Genomic DNA, 25136 nt, shown 5'->3' with positions numbered 1-25136 from the left:
GTTTTACTTTTCATCTATATTATAAAACGAAAACACAGAACAATATGGAGGCTAATTGTTGTCACTTAAGCTTTTTACAGCAGTAAAAAATTAAGCCAGAACTATACATGCAGCTAACTAGATACCAAAGCTATGGGTATATTTAACTACTGGTATATTTATTCAGTAATTCTTTCTTCAGTCCTTACTGTGTGCCAGAGCACAGATAAGACTGTTGTAAGGGAAAAAAAAAAGACTGTTGTAAGACTGGAAGAAACAAAAGCAGAAACTGTCAGGTGCCCAATGGCTGTCAGAGCAGTGTAGAGTGATGGATCCTGGGGGTGTAATCATCCAAAGTCTTTTCTTCATACTTGAATTGTTACTGAATAATTTATTGATTCTCTATATTTGTAGGCTTATGACCTATCAATCTTTGAAATAGAATGTTTTCTCGCTTTATAAAATGGCGTATTTTGTTTAGGTTTCTATTTTAACTGAAAAATTACTGTCTGAACATTGGATATTTTCTGCAATGAATTCATAAGCTTTTGAAATGGTGACCAGTGGAAAAGCTGTTATCTTTATGATTTACAGTAATAGCTTTTAGAGAACGTCCCCAGCTATCTGGAGAAAAATTCCCAGAATTACTGGAAAGATGAAAATTTCAGGATTTTTTTTTCCTTGTGCTCAAGATTCCACTGAAGCCTATGGTAGAGAGAAATGAGAGGAAGAATTTATTTTCGTTTGTATCTTGTGCTGCCACTGGACCTAATTATGTTATTTTCTATTCGTTTCTTCTCTTAGGTTGCTGAAGGATTATTTTATTGGATGGCATCTTACATTTTTTGTATAAACATTAGCTCATGATGCTAATCTCAGGTCTAAGTCACCTTGAATTTGTAGTGGCTGAATGGTGACAGATTGGCTGTGTAGGCAGCAGTATGAATTGTCCAGCATCTCAGTGAAAAACTAAAATGTCTTTTCTAACTGATTTGTTAATATAGTTGAATACTATCCTGAAACTAATCTTGATGTTCTGGTTCTTATATGTGGGCCACATGGGGTCAAGATCCTTTGAACACTAAGGAACTTGCAGTTTCTGGTACTGGGAACAAAATTCTCCTGATTCTCACAAACATTTCAAGAATTGTTTTATGTTTATACTTTTCATGAGCTCACAATCCACTGCAGAGTGTGGTAGAGGGAGGAGAGAGGGACTGGATCTTTCATTAACTTTTTTTTTTCTTTTTAATGTTTAAGGCAATCATCAAATGCTTAGAAGATCGGGGGTTTTTCATCTTATTTACATCATCAGCCTTAATATCAGAAACAAGTAAGGAGAACTTTTTTGAAAAACTATTTTTAAGTATGTTCACTTTTGTTTTATATAATTACTTTTCTTACAATTTTTATTCTGTGTAGATTTTGAAGCTGAGCAGACAGGTCTACATGGGTTACATTTATTCCATCCGTCCCTTCTAGCAGGTAAGGACACAGTGATGGCTGGTTCATGGAGTCTGGGGATGTTTTTCAGCCTTCATCTTGGCGCTGGTAACATTCTCTGCTCTGAAATCACTCTTCCTTTAGCCTCCCTGGGTGATCCCTTTATCTCTTTTGCAGGCCTAGCCTTTTCTCCTAGCTTCACATACAGCTATTCAGATAATTTTGACATTTTCCCTTAGATATCTCAGGTGTTCCTCAAATTCACACCCCAAACAGAACTCCTGTACTAGGGAACAGCAGTGGCTGGGACATGGTCATCTCCATGTGCCCGGCAGTCAGGACTTGGGGCCTTCCCAGACTCAGCTCCCTCTGTCTCAATAGCTCGTCTCCTTCCCCTTTGTCAGCTAAAGTTGACCCCTGTGAGACCAGTGATTGGCTTATGGGGGCAAAAAAGATATTACTGTTATAGGATATAAATAGATACACAGTGTATCTGCGGTATTAAAATTTCAGAGGGAGATCAGGAGACAGAGTCTAAAAAGGCTCTGAGGTGGGGGGAAGATAAGAATTAAAATCAGGGAAGCATCCCTTGAGCCTGTTATTCCTGTCCATCCAGTGTCAGCTTAATATCAGCTGTTGCTGCCTCCACTCTTCTCTTGGTGGGACCTCCAGGTTTATCAGCAGTATCATTTCAGTATTCCTTTGTATAATTATTTAATACCTGCTTTTCTTGTATCCTATTGTATTCCTATCCCCTACTGGTACCAGACAACTGAATAATAACAAATGTCGAAGGCCCAGCTGATTCAGTCAGAGGACCATGCAACTCTTGATCTCAGGGTCGTGAGTTCAAGCCCTGTGTTGGGTTTAATAGAAAGTACTGGGGAAAAAGAAGAAGAAGAAGAAGAACATGTTTGTGGAACAAATAAATGAAAGTATAGGAGTCACTATTTTTTGTCCTATGAGGATGTTTTCCTCATATTTTATAATCACACTGTCTTTAAACTTAAAATTGTAGGACAGCTGGATGGCTCAGTCGGTGAAGCATCTGCCTTCAGCTCAGGTCATGATCCTAGTGTCCTGGGATCAAGTTCCATATCAGGCTCCCTGCTTATCGGGGAGTCTGCATCTCCCCTCTCCCCAGCCCCACACATGCTCGCACGCACGCGCGCTCTCTCTCTCTCAAATAAATAAATAAATAAATAAATAAATAAATAAATAAAATCTTTAAAAAATAAAAATTAAACCCCATAAAATGGCATATAGCATTTATTAAGCTACAACCAATACAAAAATGTTTTTAAAGTTGATTTTTAAACATTGTATTCAGTTACTCAAAGCAGAGAACTGTGCTGTCTTGGGCATCACTTTGAATGAAGCAAGACATTTAAAGTTATAAGAACATGATGGCAGTAGCTATGTGTACTTCTCAAGCATTTGTTGTACTTCTCAAGCCATGTGTGGTCGATTTAACGGCCCCCAAGGCAGGTCTGCATGTGAGGACCACCTCAGAGGTGATGGGCTGAAACCTGAATTTGTCCACCGTCAGTTAAGCTGACTCCTTAGCTGCCTTCCAGCCCTGATCCCATACCGCCTCTCCTCATCTGTGAGACCTTGGACCGCATCCTTATTTTTAAATGTACTTCCAGCCAGCTGAGCAACACCGGTGCCCACACCACACACCATGGCACAGCACAGGGCCAGTAGTGCAGCGTTACACTACTGTGTTCACATCCTCCTCTGGGGCCTTGAGACATCGTCTACCTGGGCACAATCAGAGGCTCAGAACTATGGGTACCTTAAATGCACGCTTTGCTTAAGCAGACTTTGAAAGTTCCTTTTCATAGATTATATAACAGTTTATTACAAATCATTCTGTTTCCACCTTTCCACATTCTTGAAATTATGAAGTTGTCTAGAAAAATACTTCTTGATTGTGAATTGTTGGTGCTATATAAGAACTTTTTAATATTTTTCCTTCACTTGTTACTTTTTAAATGATGAACTGCTCAAAGAAGGAAATTTTTATTTTAATGTCTAGCCACATTTTCCTGTTTATCCATATTTGCTTTTCCTTTCCTTTTCCTGATACCTGCTCAAGGGCAATAATATTCAGCTAGTACTGACTTGGCGTTTTTTGTTTTTTGTTTTTTTGTTGTCATTCTTTTAGATTTCATTTATTTATTCATGAGAGACAGAGAGAGAGACACAGGCAGAGAGAGAAGCAGGCTCCCTGCGGGGACTCCAGGATCACGCCCTGGGCCAAAGGCAGATGCTCAACTGCTAGTCCACCCAGGCATCCCTGACTTGGCGTTTCTTAATTTTGCAGTTACTTTTTCTTTAAAAAGTGCTGTGACTCAGTTCAGTTCAGTAGACACTAGAGGCCTTTGTCATTCGTGGGTTTTTTTCTTCTAAGAGTTACTGATGTCTTATATTTTCTAGAACTTTATTACCCACTTCTCAGTAACTTGACCTTTTCTCTTTTTTTCCCTCTTACTATTTTCCTTTAGATTATTGTTTTGCTGAAAAATTTGCATTTCAGTCAAAGAGAGAGCCAAGGAGAGAGAGCGGAACACAAGACTAGTCGGTTTAGTTACTTTTAAAAATGTTTATTTCCTTTTTTTTTTTTTTTTTTGTTTGTTTATTTCCTTTTAATACCAATAGTTAGTTACAATGAGATTTGAAGGTTACTTAAAGGTTCTACTTTCTGCAGGTCAGCTAGTTTGCATTGTAACTTCTTTAAAAGAATTTGAAGTTAAATAAGACCTATTTCTAAAGCAGGAAATGAGCTTTGAAAAGTATGCTTGAAAGCAAATCTGGAATGACACCTGAGCTCATGCTAGGCTCCTGGTAGGATGAGGTGGAGCTGGAGGCAGGTCTGCCTTCCTCCTTCTAACCTAGTGATTGCATTTGAATTACCCTTTTTTTTGAGGGGGCGGGGGGTGGCAGGGGCTTGGGGGGGAATGTTATGTGAATACAGAGAGATACATATATTCATTATATGTACCCACAGGTCTTCTATTAATGGCTATTTAGATTCCAATTCGAAACACTACCATATTTAACCATCCCATAACTTTGTAATCTGAAACATTTTCTTCCTGAATGTTTTTGTAAAATTAAAAAAAAAAAAGAGAGAGACAAAACATGAGGTTTGAATGTATGTATATATGTTTTAGGGCTGAAAGAATCGAAAGTTGACAACATCTCATCGAAGGTGACACCTATTTTACCTGCCCTTAATTGTGCCCTACTAGAAGCAAAGAAGTCATTTACTGAGGAAGGAGTCTGTCCAAACATGTTAGTCAAGCACAATTTGCAGGAACTGTTCAAGGTGGACAAAGGCCCTTCGTTGACTGCTACTTCCCAAAATGGAATTCAGGAGACTGCCTTCTTGGGCCAACTATCCAATGGCTTTGACTTGGTTCCTCCAGCAGAAAAGTGCCCTTCACAGTCTTTAACTCAGTTGAAGTCTTATTTTTCAAATCCTAGTGGGTACGTTTTGGAAGTGTCTGCTGCGTTAGATTTCTTGGCAGAGTGTCCTCAGTCTCCTTGTGTCTCAGATGGAATCTGTGATGCAGGATTTTCCTTAGTTATGACTCCAGATCCTGAATTTCTTGACTCTGAGGTAGAAGTAAGAAAGGAAACTGAAACCAAAAAGAATCCTGAAGAAATGGTTAAAGTAAGGCAAGGAGCAGTGGTTCCATTAAGCCCGGCATCAAATTTGAGAGTTCAGCCCAAGAGAAAGTCGAGCGTGCCACCTGCCGTGCAGAGTAAAAGGGTGAACTTATGCTGCCCCTTCCCCAAAAGAACTCCTGGCGGAGCAAGCAAGGGTTCAGACTCTCCAACAACTCCCAAATTAGTTAAAGGACCATTCCCTCAGAAAAGAAAAAGAGGTAAGTAGAATTTCTGTGGATTATTAAATGAGCAGTTAGAAGTAGCTGTGGTTTCTGACACGGTTCCTGTTTGATTGTTGTACCCCAAGCTGGGCAGTCTCGGGTAGTTGCTAGAAACACCAACATTTCTCTCCAGGTAATTTATCTGCATGCTAACGTTTGAGAAGCACCAATCTAGAGGACAGATGAAAATCCAGAAATAGGAAAAACAGATACCTCCAAAGCCCTCATCAAGGGCTCATATTTCATCTATAAAGTGGCTCCAACCATCACTCACTTGTTTACACTCCATTCTAAGCATTGGGGATTCAGTTTCCTTGGATGAGTAAGGGTGGAAGAAGAGGGTCTTCTAAAACCAGGCTCACCAGTGGCAGCAGGAAGTGATAAATAGTCTGAACATGTATGAAGAGGGACTTAAATGCCTGGATTCCCCAAACATAAAGCAGTCTGGGGCAAAATTTCCCATCTGTCGCGTGTTATCAGTTTTAAAAATAGTCACCTAGATCCCACCATAGACCTATTGAGACAGTGACCAGTGGCCTAGAGACCTATATATTGAAACAGCTTCACAAATGGCTCTGTTGCCCCCTGAAAATTTAATGAGAATCAGACTCTGGAGCTGTTCAGTATATAGTCAGATGCACTGTGGTGAATACAGCATAGTAGAACAATTTTGGCTTAGAGTCATCTTACCTGTGTGCAGTGTGCTTTGCTTTAAATTGGGGAACCATGTGCTCCGTGACACCTTAGAGAAGGGGTTAGTGAACTGTGGCCAGAGGCCTCCTCAAGCATTTACCTGTTGTCTCTGGCTACTCTACACTTTGCTATCACAGGTGAGCAGCTGTGACTGGGACCATTTGGACCAGCAGCCCTTCACAGAAGAGGTGTGCTAACCCTAATGTTGGTGCTTAAAGAGGAAAACATAAGGGATATGCAGGTCTTCAGGATTCTAGATAATTAAGGCTTTACCTTGTGACTTAGCAGATAGTTATTTCTGGCTTATGTTTGAGAAATGGAGTGTGTGAGGACGATGCGAAGTATGGCAGTAGACAGCAGTGAATCAGACCATACAAGTACTTACAGATATGTTCCAGGCCAACCATGTTGAATTTCTGCTATATATAAACCAGTTTACTATAAGGTATAAAATAATCTATAATTCAACATATATGTTGTCACTGTTTCTCAAATGTTTTTAATGTCATCCACTATAAGAATTGTTTCATGTTGTATAGTCCACTGCATGCAAATTCATGTGACTGAAACAAAAATTTCAAAAAATATTTACCCTAATTGTGCATACTATAATCTGGTATTTTCTATCCTGTTTCACTTAAGAAAGGATTTTGGTTGCAACCTATTAAACTTACTTTACAGTCCACTAGTGGATTGTGCCTACGAACTTGAGAAACCTGGCATGGAGTGCTGCAGATGGTCCCTGGGGGATCATCTTGTTCTGTGTTTCCATTACCCTACCAAGACCTGGGTTGTATGCAGCCTTCCTGCCTCCCTGTGCCACTGCCAGGAGCTTCACCTAGGTCTTGGTCCTCTCATCTTAGGTTCTTTCTCTTCTCAATTTAGTCAGCTGTTTCCCTGCTTGATTTATATTTTGCCCTTTTTGTGCTAAAAATTTTAGTAAATAGCTGGAGTAGAGTAAGAAGTCTTATTATTAAAAACAAAACAGTGTGTTGCTTTATAACTTTAATTGTTTAGTACAGAGGAAAATAATTAGACCCAGGGAAATGTACACATTAAGAGATGCCAGAGCTTTTTTCTTTTTAAACCACTCCTTTCTGAAACTCCCTAAAAATAAAATGAAATTGCTCTCTTTTCTACATTTCACTAACAGTCATCACAATTTCTTAAACTAGTATTGTGTTTCCTGTTCTCAATTAGAAATACAGTTGATCCTAGAACAACGTGGGTATCAGGAGTGCCAAGCCCCCATGCAGTGAAAAAATGCCTATAGCTTTTATCTCCCAGACCTACTCATAACCTCCTGTTGACCAGGAGCTTACTGATAGTACAGATCGCTGATTGACACATACTCCGTATGTTTTCCATAATATACACTCTGTTCTTAAAATTATGTAAGGTAGATAAAAGAAAGTGCTACTAAAAAAGTGCTAATCATAAGGGGGTTGGCCCCTGGGTGTGACACAGTTGATTAAGCATCCAATTCCTGATTTCTGCTCTGTTCATGATCTCAGGATCATGAGATGAGCCCTGCTCTGTGGGGAGTCTGCTTAAGATTTTCTCTCTCCTTTCCCTCTGCCCCTCCCCCCACTCTTGCTTATGCGCTCTCAGATAAATAAATAAAATCTTAAAAAAAAAAATGGGGGCCTCTGGATGGTGCCATCAGTTAAGCATCTGACTCTTGATTTTGGCTTAGGTCATGATCTCAGTGTCATGGGATTGAGCCCCATTTTGGACTGCACTCTGTATGGAGTCTGCTTAAGACTCTCCCTCCTCTCCCTCTGGTCCCTCTCCACTCGAGTGCACAACCATGCACTCTCTCTCAAATAAATCTTTAAAAAGAAAATCGTAAGTTAATAATACATTGTACTTAGGTTTATTTAAAAAAATCCATTCAAACCCCATTGTTCAGGGGTCAACTGTATGTTTTCTCTATGTTGTAATTTTAAAACATTTGTGAACACTCGTGTGATATTTTTATTGACTAAATTTGGGACTTAATTTTTTGGTGAGAACAGCTAAAAAAAGTTTTCAAAGGGAACATTAACTTTTTTTTTTAACTCTTGAAAGAGGTTGAAACACTTTCTGTTGTGTTAAATTAGCAGGTAGTCATGAGTTTTTTTCCTACGTACTTGCCTCCTAGCTGTTTCCTTCCATGTGAGAAGCAAAGCCACGTACCCTGTAAGAGAGATGAAGCTTTGTAAAAGGCTTGTAGAAAGTTAAATCAGGTGAAGGCTTCTTCTGTGGACCTTCCTCTGTCTGCTCCATAAAGACAATTTTTCCAGTCGTGTTAAGACTTGGATATTTAGGACTAGTTAAGCGAAATCTAGAAGATGGCTCTTTATGAAAATACAGTCTCTTCTCTGCAGTGCAATTACAGTTTCATCTACATCGCCTTGTGGGAGCTGTTACTTTTCCATAAATTAAATTCTCCATCCCCCAGTGCTGCGAACTACCATCCTCAGCCCTTACCTGCCTCATCAGTCAGGAAAGATTATGGAGAATGTTTGTTTTTTTTTTTTTTTCTAATTTAGTTAAGTCATGCCTTGTTTTATAAAATTATTACCCTGACATTTTCTTTTTCACCTGACAGGACTAGTCTGACACTTAGATCATATTTTTATATTTATATGAGAACTTTTAACTTATGCTTTGTTTAAAAAATATTTTAATGAAATACCCCAAATTTGATATTTTCTTCCCTATTACTAAAGTTACCCCTCTGAAAAGAAGTCAAAGGAGAAACTATTGCTGATAAGTATTTGAGCCCCCTTCCCCTTAAAAAACAGTGTGTTTTCTACATAAGGTGCTGACATGCTGGCTGCACAGTTTGTACAGACAACCAAATTGGATAGGAAAAACCGAGAAGCTCCCATTTCTAAAGATGCTCCAGTGGCAACGAATGCTAAAAGGGCAAGGAAACGAGAGAAATCTCCAGTCAAAACTGTTCCAAGGGCTAAGCCACCCATGAAGAAATCTCCACAAAAGCAGAGGGTAAATCTAGTAAAAGGCAAACAGAATCTCAGAATCAGAAAGCAGCCACAGCCTGGTAAGAAACACTCTTCCTGTCAACTTACACACTGCAGTGCAGACGAATTGCAATTGCAAGATAATGTGTTGAATTAATCTAAGAATAGCTGAAATTTACCAAGAATTCCTGCTATATCCTTGAGATCAGAGCTAACCGGATTAAGTAGGTGGGTTTCCTGTTGTAAATAAATCTGTAAAGTACAGGTTTGGACCTTCCCAAAATAGATCCTCCTTTTTAGTTTATATACAGCCTGGATGTGAACAGTCTACAAGAGTGTAAGTGTACAGAGGCTTTTTTAGAACTAAATGCACACAGATGGTATTTGGAATATTTTTCTGAGCCACAATCGGTTTAAAAAGTAGAAAGTTGTAAGTTTAATTTGTCCAAAGGGAGTTCTAAAGAGCTTGTTCAAGATGCTCAGTAATCCTGAGCCCTGTGTTTGGTTTTAAAAGGCAGTAGATTAATTTTTAAAGCAGTTTTGCAAAAAGAAAAAGTAAAAAAAAAAAAAAAAAAAAGCACTTTTGCTTGCTTAAGTGAATAATAAAGTTTAGTTATATGAACAAATGACCAACTGCTCTAGTTCTGTGTTTTCAACTTCTGAACAGAAAGTACCACTCTCACCGCAGACTTCTCCTCCCAGGCTGAGCTCACGTCACATCCATGTCCCCTCTTGCCTGGCCTCTGCATGTGTAGTGCACTTCTTCCAATCTGGCAGGGTCTAACTTCTACTTCATCTTTGGTATTGAGGCCTGCTGGGTTGTATGTGTGTTGTTTTTCTTGTTTTAACAAAGACTTCATGTCTCACACCTTTGTATTCCTATCAGTTTTCTGTCTAATGTCCCTGGTTCTACTCTCTCCCTCATCTATTTTTAGGCTTTTAAAAAACCTCACAGTTAGTGGGAATTCAGAAAATACTGTTTTGTTGGGGTGATGGTGTTATGGTAAATGTGGGCTTTTTTAAGTTTATTGGTTTTTTTTTTTTCCTAATGAGTGACTAACTTTTAAAAGCTTGTCCTGTGATTCTAAAACCCAGTGTTGCAGTTTTGACACATACATACCAAATGTAAAGTCTGCTGGTTTCTTGGGCAGTTCATAATGGGGCCTTACCCCACACATCAATATTTCCCTCCTGCTGTTTCTTGGCCTGTCCCTGCCCTACCACGTACTCCACGCTTCTGCACACGCATTACACTGATTTTTGCTCTTGAGCATTTTCCTTATATCACATTCTGCACAGCTAGGTCCTGCCTCCACTGTGAGGCATTTCCTGATGCTCTGTTTTTTGTTTGTTTTTGTTTTTTTCAAAAGATTTTTATTTTGGGGCACCTGGGTAGCTTAGTGGTTGAGTTTCTGCCTTTGCTCAGATCAGGATCCCAGGGTCCTGGGATCGAGTCTCACAACAGGCTCCTTGCAGGGAGCCTCCTCTCTCTGCCTCTCTCTCTCTCATGAATAAATAAATTTTAAAAAAATTAAAATGTTTATTTTTTTTGACAGAGACAGCACAAGCAGGGGGAGCGGGAGGGAGGGAGAGGGAGAAGCAGGCTCCCTGCTCAGCAGGGAGCCCAATGTGTGGGGCTCAGTCCCAGGACCCTGAGATCATGGCCTGAGCTGAAGTCAGAAACGTAATCAACCAAGTCACCCTGTCCCTGCTGCTCTGATCCTCACTGAGCTCTCTGTTTCTTTCATTTCCTTCTGGAGTTTTGAGAACACTATGGAATCAAATTTATACTCTTTTCTAATCATTTGATATTTCTTGGTCCTCTCTAATGAATTTATAAACGTTGTGAGCACAGATACACATATAAGCTTTGTTTGCTTAGCTGTGTCGTTGGAATTATTGGTACCGAATTGGTACAAATATTTATAGATGTTTGTAGACTAATTGGTTAATAAGAGGGATGCAGTTGGGTATTGGCATAAATGGCACCCAGAAAATGAAAAGGTTTTAAATATGTATTCAGAAATAGGCTGATTTGTATTGTAATTGTCTGTGTATATTGTGCAGCCACGTGCCAGGTTAAAATTTTAGGATTGCCTACATTTGAAATAACTCTTAATTTTTGTTATTTCTTAATCTCCTGTAATAATCTGTTTCATTTCTTATAATTGAGGTATCAGAATTTAAGAAGGCTCATTTTTGTTACTGAAACTAATGCTTTTCTGCCTTCTTTTAAATTTTCAATATAGCTTTTCATTTTTGAACTCTGTTTTTTATATACTTCATTTGGTGCTGTCTTATTTGTATTTCTTAAAAGAGATGATCAGTATTCTATTTTTAATTAATTGAGAACCTCTAACAAGTCAGTAATTAAATGATTTACCTGAGACACATATTTGTTAAAATGAAGCCTATTTCTAACTTTAGTGCAGAGTTCTTTATATTAGGCTTTACTCATAAGTGGTATCTTATTTAAGAGCCATAGTGTTAACCACAATGGAATGAAATTACAGTGAATAAACACATCAGATCACAAAATGGATTTTGTACTTCCAGTAGATCCATGGGGCTGATGAGGTGATTCTCTGCTTTGGGTCCCTTCTTTCCATTTACTCCTCTTGGGGTTGCTCTTTTAAATAAAAAGTAAACAGTGGTTGATTACTTTTATCATTCCCACCACACACACACACACACACACACACACACACACACACACTCTGATGACTCTCGCAGACCAGGGTTTTCTCTTTAAATGGATTAATCATTGGCCTTTGCAGGCAGGTTAATAATTCATTTCAGACCTGCTGCTGCTGCTGTTACAAAAAAAAACACAGTTGGCTTTTCTGTCCATGCACCTGCTGTGGGGAATCGTTGCCTAGTATTCTTGTGAACTCTGTCCTTCATAATAGACCTCTCAGGAGACTGAACTAACATCCTGGGAATGCAAGTAGGTTGCTGTCAAGGGTCAGCTTTCTGCTGTTTGCAAACAGAGTAGAGAGGAAATTTTTTCAGTACAGAATTTAAAGTTTTAGAAGGTGATGAAATTGGTGATTCTAAATGAATAATCCTATGACTTCTGATTTTTTATTTGTATCATTACATATTCTAATGAAATACCAATATGGTTAAGAGTTGTCTGTAGCTTGAACTTAGGTGATTTCTCTAACAGAGCACTTAAGGGACGTGCTTTGTAAAAGTGTGTTAACATAATATAATATACACTTCAAACTTAAAAATCCTTCTATTCGCACTAGATTGTAAGCTCTATGAGGGCAGGAGTCCGGGTCTTTTTTTTTTTTTTTCCTCTTTGTTTCTTTAGCTGAGCAGTATACTTTGTGTATAGTTACATACATGCATTTTTGAAAGATGATTTCTTTTTTTTTTTTTTTTTGATGATTTCTTTTTAAATCAATATGCGTGCTCTTTAAGATTTGTTCCTGTGGTATAAATAAATTATATTAGAACTGGCAGTTGGAAGAAACCTATCTGATAGGAATATTTCAACATATAATCTGTGTAACCTGTCCAGAGGTTCTTCTTGAATATAGTGACTTAACCATTAATTTTCACTAAGCCATAGTGTACTATAGCAGAGAATTAAAATATACGGAAATCAAATGTTACATGTCCTTTTCTTTTATACTGAAGCAAAAGGAGAAACTGGTTCACAACTGCCGTCAGAAATCTCATCAGTTGGACAAGAGGATGTTACTAGCATAAATGCCGCTCAGACGGAAGGAATCTCAGTGGCTCAAAAAGACCTCCCTGAAAACTCTATTGTCAACTGTGACTCCCAAGCCCTAAATATGCTAGCTGACCTAGCCTTAAGTGCTGCTACTTCTACCACGCCGTCATCGGAGCCCAGAAACTTTCCCTGCTCCTCTGAATCACCACAGAATGATGTTCTGCTTTCTAAAGAACATTCTGTGCGTGGTACGTCTGACCATGAATATCACAGAGGTGTTAAGAATCAAAAAGGTGGACTGTTAACTAAGCCTTCCTCTGAGAAAAAGAGTAATCCAACATCGGATTCCACCATCAGCCAAATGGAAGAGACTTGGGTTCCTGGTGATCCGCCCCCTATGGAAGCCCCATCAGCATTTCCTGAGGAAACCCTAGAGACTAGTGATGCAAGCCAAAGTTCTTTTGTTGCTGTGGAACATTCCTACGCCCTGCTCCTTGCAGAACATTCAAAGAAGCATCTACAGCAGAGGGGAATCACAGGCCCTGCCTTCGCCAAGAATGGCACAAAAGGCCCTGAAGCAGGGACCCCGGTGGGAAAGGTAATGCCATTCCGGCACCAGCACAGCACCTCCCCTCTGCAGAAGCTGTCTGAGGACCCGGGGTGCAGGCGCAAGGGTAGTTTGCTGTCCTCCAGCCTGAAAGATTCTTACTGTTCTCATACTGTTTATAGCTGTGATGGCTCCTTTAAGGTCACTTTCAAATGTGACTCAGAATATGCATTCAGCTTAGACAGCAAATACACCAACAACCCCCTGGAGAAAACCATAATAAGAGCACTACATGGGTAAGTAAGAGTGATGCTCAAGGTAGATGGATGTGACTTTTGTGCTGATAAATGTGGTGGGAAGGAGTATTTGCACTAGACTTTGGGGAAAGAGAAGTACTGTGTGTGAATCCAGTAACTTAGTGATATTATCAAGCAGTCATGTTTACTGACAACTAAGAAAATGAGGCTGGTTTTGCCACTGTTGGTGGTCCCACAGAGACCTTTTGCAGGCTGACTTTAGCCTAGTGAACAGCTTTCTATTTTGAGATACTCCTATGAAAGCCTTTATGGTCTTTGAATTATAATATTTAATGAGATCTTAATAGTGCAGATTTTGACTCAGGTCTCTTTGAGACAGGGCCTGAGAGTGTACATTTCTAACAAGTTTCCAAGTGATGCCAATGGAGGATGACAGTCTGTAGGCAATGCTTTCTAGATTTGATTTACTCATGAAAGACAGAGGCAGAGATACAGAGGGAGAAGCAGGTTCCCCACAGAGAGTCCGATACAGGACTCGATCTCAGGACCCCAGGATCACAACCTGAGCCGAAGGCCGACGCTCAACCACTAAACCATCCAGGTCCCCTGGCCAATGCTTTTAAGTATGAGTTTAGTAATAGCTACAAGTCAGGGTGTTGTGTATGTGAGGGTTTTACGCAGTGACTGGCACAAACTGGTAAGCAGTAGCCGTTATTATTTGCAAGGAGTGCTAGCTATGTGAAAAGGCGCTCAGCTGCCTCTTCACGGAGTGTCTTACCTAGGAGCAACTAAACTGTATTAGACTTCTTCCCATGCTCTGGTCACAAGCTCAGGCCCATAGGAGTGTACACTAAGTGTTCCCATCTACTCAAGAGGGTCATGTCCTGAGCCTTAATCCTGCCTGGCTGTATGGTTTCAGGAGATTTTTCAGGACTGTAATCTGAATTAAGGTATTTTAACCTTAAGACTTTCCCAACTATTAGAAGAGAAACACACACACAAAAAAAAGAAACACAAAAATAGAAATGAGTTGGCCAAACCGGGCAAATATGAGGATTTGGGTGTTTGCTGGAGCCATTATTCACATAATAGGCATATTGTGTCCAGAGAGAGTTAGAATAATAGAAAAATCCTAGCCCAGGAGGCCAGAGACCTCTGTTGCAGTCTTGGTTCTGCTGCGTCAGGGTCTACGATCGGAAGGAAGTCACTTTTCAAAGCTCTTGAGTTTCAGTTCCCTTTCCTGCCTCTATAAAATGAGTGGATTAGATTCATTGTAATTACTTTTTTTTTGTTGTTTTTTTGTGTTTTTTTTTTTTTTGTAATTACTTGTTAAATGAACTTCATTTTTATCTTATTCATCATTTCATGTTCATGTATTTTTACTATAAAAATGAACACATTTTAAAAAAATGAACACATTTAAAACTAAGATTAAAATGCAGGCACTTAATCAACTAAAATCACCATTTTCAGGATTTTTTTTGCATGTTTTTTCTTTAAAATCTCAGGCCCTGGAACACTGACTTACCTGATAACGTGGAAGAAGTGAAGCTTTTGCTTCATATGTGGGTAGCTCTGTTTTACAGCAATCAGAACAAAGTCATACGGTCATCCCGAAAAGTGGTAGAACACAGCAACCCAGCAAAATATGTGTCTATAAATAGCACATTAGAATCATTAGAATTCAGTGAAATCGAGGAGTCCTCCAATGTGGAAAGATGTCCTGTGGACCCTCTGTTGGAGACCAACGAAACTCCCAGAGGTCACGCTGCCGAGGTGTCCTTCCCTGACACCAGCTCCTTGCTTCCCTTCCTTAAACCTCCACCCACAAGAGGCTTGGAACTCTGGGTACAGAAGGAACGGAAAGACATTTTTCCAAGAGAGGGTCATCCAGATACCCCAGAAAGCCAGAATTTCATTTATTCTTGTAAAAATGAGGTAAGTAAAGCTGAGTATATGCTGACATTTGTGAAGATTTTTTTTTCTAGATATGTAAAATCACATTCAAAACATATCATTGGTTTGTTTTAGGAAGGTGGATTCCCTATCTATGTAAAGGACTAGTAATACCAAAAACTGTTCCCGTAAGTGTCACTGTGGATTGTCTGCAGGTGGAGCTTTTCTCCATCCCTGATTGAAGTAGTAGTAGTAGAAAGAGACCGTGGGTGTCAGATGGGTCTAGAGCCAACCATAATGGTGTCACTTACTGTATAATTTGGGGCAAATTACTTGTTCTCTCTGAGCATACTCTCTTCTAAAAGAGGTATGTAATACCTGTTCTTATTTAGAATAGGTGTTGTTGTTGTTGTTGTTGTTGTTGTTGTTGTTGTTTTTAATTTTATTAGAGAGCATGAGCAGGCCCGGGGAAACAACAGAAAGAGAGGGAAGAGCAGACTCCCCAGTGAGCAGGGAGCCCGACCCGGGGCCTGACACGAGGCTCGGCTCGATCCCAGGACCCCAGGATCATGACCTGAGCTGAAGGCAGATGCTTCACCGACTGTGCCACCCCGGTGGCCTAGAATAGTTTTTAAGGCTCATATGCAGTAATAAATATTAGAAATATTTAATAAACCTTAAACTGAAATTGAATATATTCAAAATTATTTGTGAAAACAAAAGCAGGAACAGTAAGTACAGTGCCAGACTCCACCAAGTCAGTCAGTAGCTATTTGTAAATATGGAAAATACACTTTGTTTCTTTCTATTGTTCTCAGCTAATGTTCAACAAAACCACATAATCACATTTTAACTGGAGCAAATAAAAAAATCGTATCAAAAGTCTCTAAGTAACTGGATTGACAAAATATGTGCCCCTTTAAGGATTCAGCCTCCCTCTCTCCCAGAATTCTTTTGCATGGGTTTGGGCACCTACAGTACCTGTCTTAACATTGAGTAGACAGTGTTTCTTTATCTGGGGTTACACTTGGAGGTTGTGGGTCCAGGGGCGAGCCTCAGAGAGCCTATGTCTCCAGATGTTCATCGTTATCATCACAAAGCACTGATGGCTTGCTGTGGGCCAGACAGTGGTCTATGCCCTGTGCTCACATTAGCTCAGTCTTACACAGCCCAGTGCCATCCTACAGATGAGGAGACTAAGGCACAGGGAAGCATGCCATTTGCCTGAACTCACATAGTAAGTTGTTAAGCCTAGATTCAAAGCTAAACATCTAGATATTTCTCAGATTCTGTGTACATGTGTGTATGTGTTTATTTACTTTTTCCTCATAGGAAAGTCCCAGATGACAGTGTCTTTATGTCTGATTGATGCTGGTGTTTTGTTGTTGTTGTTTTAAGTTTTTATTTATTCATGAGACACAGAGAGAGAGGCAGAGACATAGGCAGAGGGAGAAGCAGGCTCCCTGTGGGGAACCCAATGTGGGATTCTATCCTAGGATCTCGGGATCACATCCTGAGTGGAAGGCAGATGCTTAACCGCTGAGCCACCCAGTGTCCTGATGCTGGTGTTTAAAATACATTATTCTTTGCTTTAAAAACTCTCTTTTAATCTTGCTGAAAACATTTAAAACCAAGTTGTTGTTTTTTTTTTCTCTAGTACTACGTGTCTGCATTAGGTGATGCTATTTAACAAACAAGCTGCATTTTCAGTGTTTACATTGTCATTGGTCCAGCCACTTCTCTTCTCAAAAGACAATTTAAAAAAAAAAAAAATTGGCTGTGCAGTTAAAGTTTTGAAGCTCTCATCTGTGTGTATATTTAAAGAAAAATTTCTATTTGGGGCTTTTGTAGGTATCTAAAAAAGAGAGGGATGTGCTTGATTTCTACCCTGTGATATTATTAAAAATCAGAAGATTCAGAACAAACTGAAATTAATTCTTGTCCGTTCTGTTCTTCGTTATATGTAAATGTGATAGTCTGTTTGACTCTTGATTTTTCTTTTTGTCATTTCAGGTAATTGGGGAAAAAGCCAAACCAGACTCCTCAGATAAAGTAGAGACTTCTAATCTTGTGTTTTCTAGTATTGGAAGTACCCAAACTAATGGACTTTCTGTTCCTAGTGAAGATAAAACCTTTGAACCACTTGATAGCTCAAGAGTGACTTACAGTGATACTGTCACACAAACCACGTTCAGCAAGACTTATGATGGGCTCAGCGATCAGTCGGTGATTTGTCATAAGTCTGTGTACAGCACCCTTGAAAAGGAAGTTGATGTTTTTCATGCAACAGTACAGGCAGAAACCAGTACTTTACAGGGCCTTATCCAGCATAGCAGCCCCATGAGCAAAGAATGTCAGCCTTCATCAGAGAGGACGGATGATACAGAGTATGTGATAATTAATCTGGAACCAGTTACTTTTACTTTTGAAGAAAATACCTATGTACCAATACAGTCAGAAGTTGTAAATAAAACCGATAAGCCTGCAACCTTTAATACAGAGTTGATTAAACAGGTGTCACCTGCCTCAAGTCTTAGGCATCCTGTGTCTGCATTTGAGAAGGCACAAACACAGGGCCTTAGGGATGTTCCCTCTCTAGCAATCTCCGGAGAAAAAGATACTAACTACCTTTGTGCCTCTCCAGTAAGTGGAGAGACTCTTGGAAATGAAATGTGTTTGCTACAGAAAGAGATTCCAAACGTTCCATGCTCATCATCACCATCTGATAATTCAGTGATAGCAGAGGCATTGTCATTAGTTAAAAGCTCTAATTGTTCATTACCCAGAGAAGAAATGAAACTCTCTCAAGAATTTTTCCTGCAGACTCAGAATCTCTTTGGCATATCTTCGGAAGAGATCATAGAGCCGTCCCAGGTTGAAGAAGTGGTCTCGGCATCTGCCTCTGCCACTTTGGGAGGAAATTACTCCCATAACTGTATTCCATCAGTGGATAACAAAGCAGAGAGCTCCTCAGAACCAGTGAATGATGGGAGTGGTCTAAAGAGTGAAAATAGGAATTTGGAATCCTTTAATTCAGCATTCACCAAACAAACCAGCCTCTCAGTGAGTAAAGAGGATGCCAGCCTGGAGTCCTCAGAAGAAGATTCTGACATTGATCTCATTCTCAGAATATCGCCACCCACCAGCCCCAGAGAAGAGATGCCGGCAGAGGAGCTAGAGCCACAGCGGGAGGCCCCACTGTCAAATTTGGAACTTCAGGATATGACTGAAGAAATAATTAGGCCAGAAGAGGTGGCTCTCCTAGAAAACCGAGAAGCGACTTCTGCTAATTATACATCCACTTACCCTGCAGTGCCAGAGAAATCATTGGAAAGTAAGGAGAGGAAAGGTGATAATTTACAGACAGTTACCTTGATACTTTCTAAAGAAACCTGTGCCCTTGAGATTGCAGAGGAGGTGAATGTTACCTCAGACTTTCCCTTTGCTTCTTTAATTGAAGAAGTGTCACCAGCTTCTAGTCCTGACCCCGAAGATCTAGTTGAAGCAGCACAGCCATCTCAGACACAGCCTGAGATGGCTGTGTCTCTGTGTAGTTTACAACTTGCTGGTACACAAGGTGAGAGAAGCGACAGATTCTCCCAGATTGAGTCTGTAGATTTGGCTGTAACGGAGAAAGAAAATTCTTCTGTTGGTCTTACCCATCCAGTGGTACAAGATAACTTAATTGGTGTACAACAAATGCAGCCTTCTGCCAAAATGCCTCTAGTAGGAAGTAAGCATCCAGGCAGAAAAGATGGCTGTTTGAGCTGTCCTGGTAAAGTAACCAAGGAAATTGTCCCCGGGGAACATGGCGAGGGTCTCTCAGAAGAGGTGCCATGTGGTGATATGGAGCTGAGCCAGCCTGCCTCAGATGCCAAGTACAGAGAGGACTTCAAGCTTTCTCTGGAAAAATTAGTGACATCAGGAGATCCACTGCAGCCAGTTAGTGTACAGAACAGGAATTCGGACTTAAGTCATCTTGTCTTGGAGCCTGGTGAGCCTCCATTTAGCCCTAGAAAGATTATTGAAAATAAGTCTTTGGCTGACACAATTGTTTCTGCAACTGCCCCAACTGGTAGAGTGGATCTGTCACTAAAACAGCAGCCCAGCCCTAAAGGTATTAAGAAAAATCTCTTTAGCAGTGGTGTGAAGACAAATGAAGCCGTTTACACTCAAGCACAGTCCTTGAGCTCTGGCTCAGTTGGCGGAGCTGATACACAGACACACGAGCACTCAGAGATCCCCAAACTTGCTTTTTCCTCAGATGGTTCCAGACCCGTGAACACAGAGACTGGGTTCCAGACACAAGAAATCTCCGTAGTCAGAATGGCCAGTTTACTTAGGAATAATGATGCTGAGGTCAAGCTCCATGAAGAAGCCACAGATCTAGGAGGTGTTGACTCCCAGCCAAACACCACATCTCCAAAAGACAAGCAAAAAGCAATCCATACGCAGCAAGATGGGGCAGTGTGTGAAACCAGAGATCTGTTGAATGCTAGGCCTTTGCTCACGTATGTACCCATGGATTTTTGCCTTCAAATGGCTGTCGCTGGTGAAAACACGAGTAGAGAGCCTTGTGCATCCATCGCTCCCCAGGCTTGTGCCCCTCTTGTTTGTGAAGTCTCTGAAGAGCAGACGGCAAATAAGGGCTCTGGTGAGGGGCTCCGAGCCGAGGAGGACTTGGATACCCTGGGTGGAGACGTGGATGTCGGTGTGAATTCTGACATCCATTATGAGCCACTTTCCGGAGAGTCTGATCATGACTCCTTTGGGGACGGTAAAAATCCCAAAACGGAGGCAGAGGGTTCCTGCACTTTGAGGTATAGTCAAACCAAGAAAGAAGAAGATGCTTCAAAAGATGATTCTGACTCTTTCCAGAGCCTAAGTAACAGTGATAATGAAGAGTGGGTCTACTCTACCCAAGCCCCAGGGCTGGAGATGGGCATGGCTCCCAGACACTGGCTTGTTGGATTCAAAAAAGAAGACAGATGTGTGCCATCTTATGTCCAGATCCGAGACCTTTGTGGCATTCCCAGGATTTATGCTAATTTCACCGTCACTAGAGAGCTCACGGATACCACGAGAACTCTGCACAGCTTGAAGAGGCACCCCAGTTTCACTGCAAAATGTGGCTTGCTCAGCTCCTGGACAAATAGCTGGCAGGTGGCAGATGACCTCACACAGAACATTTTAGATCTGGAGTATCTGCGTTTTGCACATAAGCTAAAACAAATTGTAAAGAATGGAGATTCTCGGCCCTCTGCTTCCTCCACTGGTGTCTTTCCAAAGGAGCACCCTCTCCAAATTGGTGCTGAAGCTTTCCCTCTGACAAAAGTATCCAAGTCCCCGGCTCTGCACCCCGCCTCCCGGAGCAGAAGTCCCCTTGTGGTAACAGTGGTGCCCTCGGGCACCAGGCAGCGGAGTCTGCGTGGGAGAGACCATGCACTGGGCACTTTGGATGGTTCTTCCTTTTGGAAGGAGAGCTGTGGTCGCAGTAGAAATCATCTTGCAAATTCCGAAAGAAATCAGACTGGGTCGTTCCACCTCAACAAACTGAAATATAACACTACTTCAAAAGAATCCCGGAATGATGTTTCACTTATTCTCAATGAATATGCTGAATTCAGCAACATGATGTTGAATAGCAACCTCGTGGGTTTCCCAGAGAAGGAGTCAACTGTGGCTTCTGGAGAGGCCACCTCTCGAGAGGTGTGTTCACCTATCCCGCGGGCAGCCTCCTATGAAGATGTGATCGCAGACCTGTGTACCAGTTTGCATGTCAAACTGAAAAGTGTGGTGAAAGAGGCCTGTAAGAGCCCCTTCCTGTTCTACCTCGTGGAGACCGAAGACCAGTCGTTCTTTGTGAGGACAAAGGTAAAGTGCCAGATTCGTCCTAGACTTTGCATTATTCTGATTGCCACCCAACTTTGTTTTAGAGGTAATAACATGTAGCACCCTTGGCTTCAGAGAGAAATCATGACACGAAGCGGCCTTGGAGTCTGACAGGGCCTTCTGTATCTGCATACGGAACGTTGTGCTACAAGCTCTCCCGTTTGTGCTCTATCTGAACACGTGTACAATGTTCTAGAATTAGTGCCGTGACTGATTTTTACACCAAAAAGGTACCACTCCAAAGTCTCATACCAGAAATGTGACTCCTATTTAAATATAAGCACAGATAGATTCCAAAGGTAGAATTCAACAAAAAACGAGTACGCGTGTCCTCCATTAGTGTGGATAGTTGAGAGAGACCATTTGGGTTTGGGGTGTTTTCGAATATCAGGATAGCTGACATTCTGGTGAGCACATGCTCCTGACCTTTGAATGCTAGGGCCGCAGTCTGTCTTGATCACTGTGAGCTTTCTCCTTTTATCCTCTCCGAATGCATTTCTTTTCTTCTTGGGGAGAAGACTTTTCCTTCTGCTTTTAAAATACACTGTCAACAGGCAGCCTGGGTGGCTCAGCGGTTTAGCGCCGCCTTCAGCCCGGGGCGTGATCCTGGAGACCTGGGATCGAGTCCCATATCTGGCTCCCTGCATGGAGCCTGCTTCTCCCTCTGCCTGTGTCTCTGCGCCTCTCTCTCTCTCTCTCTCTCTCTCTCTCTCTCTCTCACATCTCTCATGAATAAATAAAATCTTTAAAAATAAAATAAAATACACTGTCAAATGCACAGACAGGCTACACAAATGGTGCCTTCCCCTGGGCCCCTGCTCTTAATCCCTCTGAACCTTTTGGAAACAGGTTGCACGCAGGATGCCCCACTGCCCCTTCCTGCTAAGCCTAAGTGTGTGTGACCTTTAGGTTTGGAGGCTGAGGTGCCCAAGGGCAGGGACACCCCTCTAAGTGATCACAGCCAGTGACCCATCATGCCATGTGCTCACCAAGCCCACAGACCTGGCCGTGCGGCCAGCGTTATGAGTTGCTTGTCGTGTCTCAGCGCCCGTCAGCGCGCAGTAGTTCCTCTGTCATTGGTTATCTCCTGTGACCTTGATGGTATTGAAGAGTGAAGGCCAGTTACGTGGTAGTTTCCTTCACTTGACATTCATCTCTTGCTTCCTCACGATTTATGCATGTTAGGCGAAAATCCCCGCATACGACTTCCTCCCCTCTGTGTCCTGTGAGGAGGCCCGCCAGCTCCCTTGTCCTGCGCCTGGGTATTAGTTGCTGTCACGTGAGGATGCTTCTGCTGGGTTCGCCCAGTGTGAAGTTAGTAAATGTGCTGTGGTTATTAACACACGGGGAGCTAGGATGGGACATCTGAAAATACCCTCTTCCTCATCACACTTCTGCCCATTGACGATTCTTGCCCGACGCAGTTCCTGATATGATGGGTGCCGCGTGGTGTTCCAGTCCCATGTTCCTTGTAAATTTAGTAGTGGGCGCTCCGCTGCAGGGAGGGCTTTCCCTTCTACCTCTTTTGCTGCTTTATGTCCCATGAAGCCGCACTCTATCCCATCGTACTCAGGGTTACCGTCCAGTCCCTCATCATGAGTGCCTCCTTCACCCCCCTCCCCCTTTCCTCCCCCTTCCCATGACCAGCAGTGTGTTCTCTGTAGTTCACACTCTGTTTCCTGGTTTGTTTCCCTCACTCTCTTTTTCCCTTTGCTTGTTTGTTGTTTTTCTTAAACTCCACTTGTGAGTGAGATCCCGTGGTCTTTGTCTCTGACTGACTTATTTCTCACAGCATCATAGCCTCTGGCTTCGTCCACATTGTTGAAAATGGCAAGACTTGTTCTTTTTGATGGCTGAGTAATAGTCCTGGGGGGGGTGCGCACCTGTGCACGTGTATGGACATCATCTTTACCTATTTACCTATTGATGGACATTTGGGCTGCTTCCATAATTTTGGTGTTATACATAATGCTGCAGTAAGCATAGGGATGCATGTGTCCCTTGGAATTAGTATTCTTGTATTCTTTGGGTAAATACCTAGTAGTGCCATTGCTGGATCGTAGGTCAGCTCTATTTTTAACTCTCTAAGGAACCTCCACACTATTCTCCAGAGTGGCTGTACCAGTTCACATTCCCACCAACAGTGTAAGAGGGTTTCCCTTTCTCTGCAACCTCACCAACACCTGTTGTTTTTTGTGGGGTTTTAAAAATTATTACTTACTTAAGTAATCTCAGCACCCAATGTGGGGTTCAAATCACGACCCAAAGATCAAGAGTCACGGGATCCTCCGACTGACCCAGGCACCCTTCTTGTGTTGATTTTAGCCATTCTGGCAGGTGTGAGGTGTTATCTCCCCATAGTTTTGATTTGCATTTCCCTGATGATGAGTGATGGTGAGCATCTTTTCATGTCTGTTGGCCATCTGGATGTCTTCGGAGAAATGGCTGTTCATACCTTCTACCCATTTGTAGTTGCATTATTTGTTTTTGGCTGTTGAGTTTGGTAAGTTCTCCATAGATTTTGGATGCTAATCTCTATCAGATATGTCGTTTGCAAATGTCTTCTCCCATTCCCTAGGTTGCCTTTTAGTTTTGTTGACTGTTTACTTCATTGTGCAGCAGCTTTTTATTTCAATGTAGTCCCAATAGTTTGTTTTTGCTTCTGTTTCCCGTGCCTCAGGAGACATACCTAATAAGTTGTTATGACCAGTTTCAAAGAGGTTACTTCCTGTGCTGTGTTCTAGGATTTTTATGGTTTCAGAAGGCCTCACATTTAGGTTTTTAATCCATTTTGAATTTATTTTTGTGTACAGTATAAGAAAGTGGTCCAGTTTTCCCAATGCCATTTGTTGAAGAGATTGTCTTTTTCCCATTAGTCTTTCACGCTTTGCCAAAGATCAATTGGTCATATAGTTGTGGGTTTATTTTTGGGTTTTCTTTTCTGTTCTACTGATCTGTGTGTGTGTTTTTGTGCCAGTACCACACTGTTTTAATCACCACTGTTTTGAAATATAACTTGAAGTCTGGAATGGTGATGCCTCCCATTTTTTTCTTTTTCAAAATTGCTTTGGCGGATCCCTGGGTGGCGCAGTGGTTTGGCGCTTGCCTTTGGCCCAGGGCGCGATCCTGGAGACCCGGGATCGAATTCCACATCAGGCTCCTGGTGCATGGAGCCTGTTTCTCCCTCTGCCTATGTCTCTGCCTCTCTCTCTCTGTCTCTCTGTGACTATAAATAAATAAAAATTTAAAAAAAAAGAATCATTTAAAAAAAAAATTGCTTTGGCTATTCAGGGTCTTTTGTGCTTCCATAGATTCTCTGTTGTAGTACTGTGAAAAATGCTGTTGGTGTTTTGATAGGGGTTGAATTAGATGTGTAGATTGCTTTGGACATTTTAACATACTTCTTTTGGTCCTTCATTGCTTATGGTAATGCTCAGATTGTCCCAGACACAGTCAGCAGGTCTTAAAAGCTGGCTTGTCCTTCTGACAAGTCCCCATAATTGTGTGGATCCTTTCTTCCTTTACGGTATAACTCCATTTACAGATTTATCTCACATATTCCTTGGAGTGGAATTTCTCTAAGGAGTTGTGATTTAAGTGAAGAAGAGCATTTGGAATCAGTAACTGGGCACAGGGTGAACTCAGTGTGATTGGGTAACACTGACTCCAGGCGCTCTCAGCAGAGCCAAAAAATATATGGATATTTAAAAAACTAAAATGGGTGCACACTCATATCCAGTTCCAGTCCAGCATCAGGAGGCTTATTCTGGCCATCTTTGCCAGAGTAGCAGGTCTCCCCCCAGAAAGCCAGCTCCCATCATCCCAGATGCATCTGCCACCCCACTTACATTCCCACTGGACATCCAACCCCCTTCT

The 25136-nt window shown here is 41.4% G+C and overlaps 1 protein-coding gene across 10 annotated transcripts in view; it reads left to right on the top strand.

Annotated features, from left to right (window-relative positions):
• TASOR2 (transcription activation suppressor family member 2) overlaps window positions 1–25136 on the top strand; it is a 77845-nt gene that overhangs the window by 43021 nt on the left and 9688 nt on the right. For 8 of the 10 annotated variants that reach the window (XM_041765605.1, XM_041765610.1, XM_041765613.1 and 5 more), the window contains 7 exons: window positions 1240–1312; window positions 1402–1464; window positions 4602–5318; window positions 8821–9063; window positions 12632–13511; window positions 14981–15410; window positions 17382–21242. In XM_041765605.1, the coding sequence (XP_041621539.1) occupies window positions 1240–1312; window positions 1402–1464; window positions 4602–5318; window positions 8821–9063; window positions 12632–13511; window positions 14981–15410; window positions 17382–21242 (6267 nt within the window). The remainder of the gene's footprint in view (window positions 1–1239; window positions 1313–1401; window positions 1465–4601; window positions 5319–8820; window positions 9064–12631; window positions 13512–14980; window positions 15411–17381; window positions 21243–25136) is intronic. The other 2 variants (XM_041765609.1, XM_041765611.1) reach the window with 1 other exon arrangement.

This window comes from Vulpes lagopus, chromosome 8, assembly GCF_018345385.1.
Source record: "Vulpes lagopus strain Blue_001 chromosome 8, ASM1834538v1, whole genome shotgun sequence".
NCBI classification, from domain to species: Eukaryota; Metazoa; Chordata; class Mammalia; order Carnivora; family Canidae; genus Vulpes; species Vulpes lagopus.
Note: the sequence above shows the minus strand (reverse complement) of the source record. Positions and strands in the feature narration are given on the sequence as shown.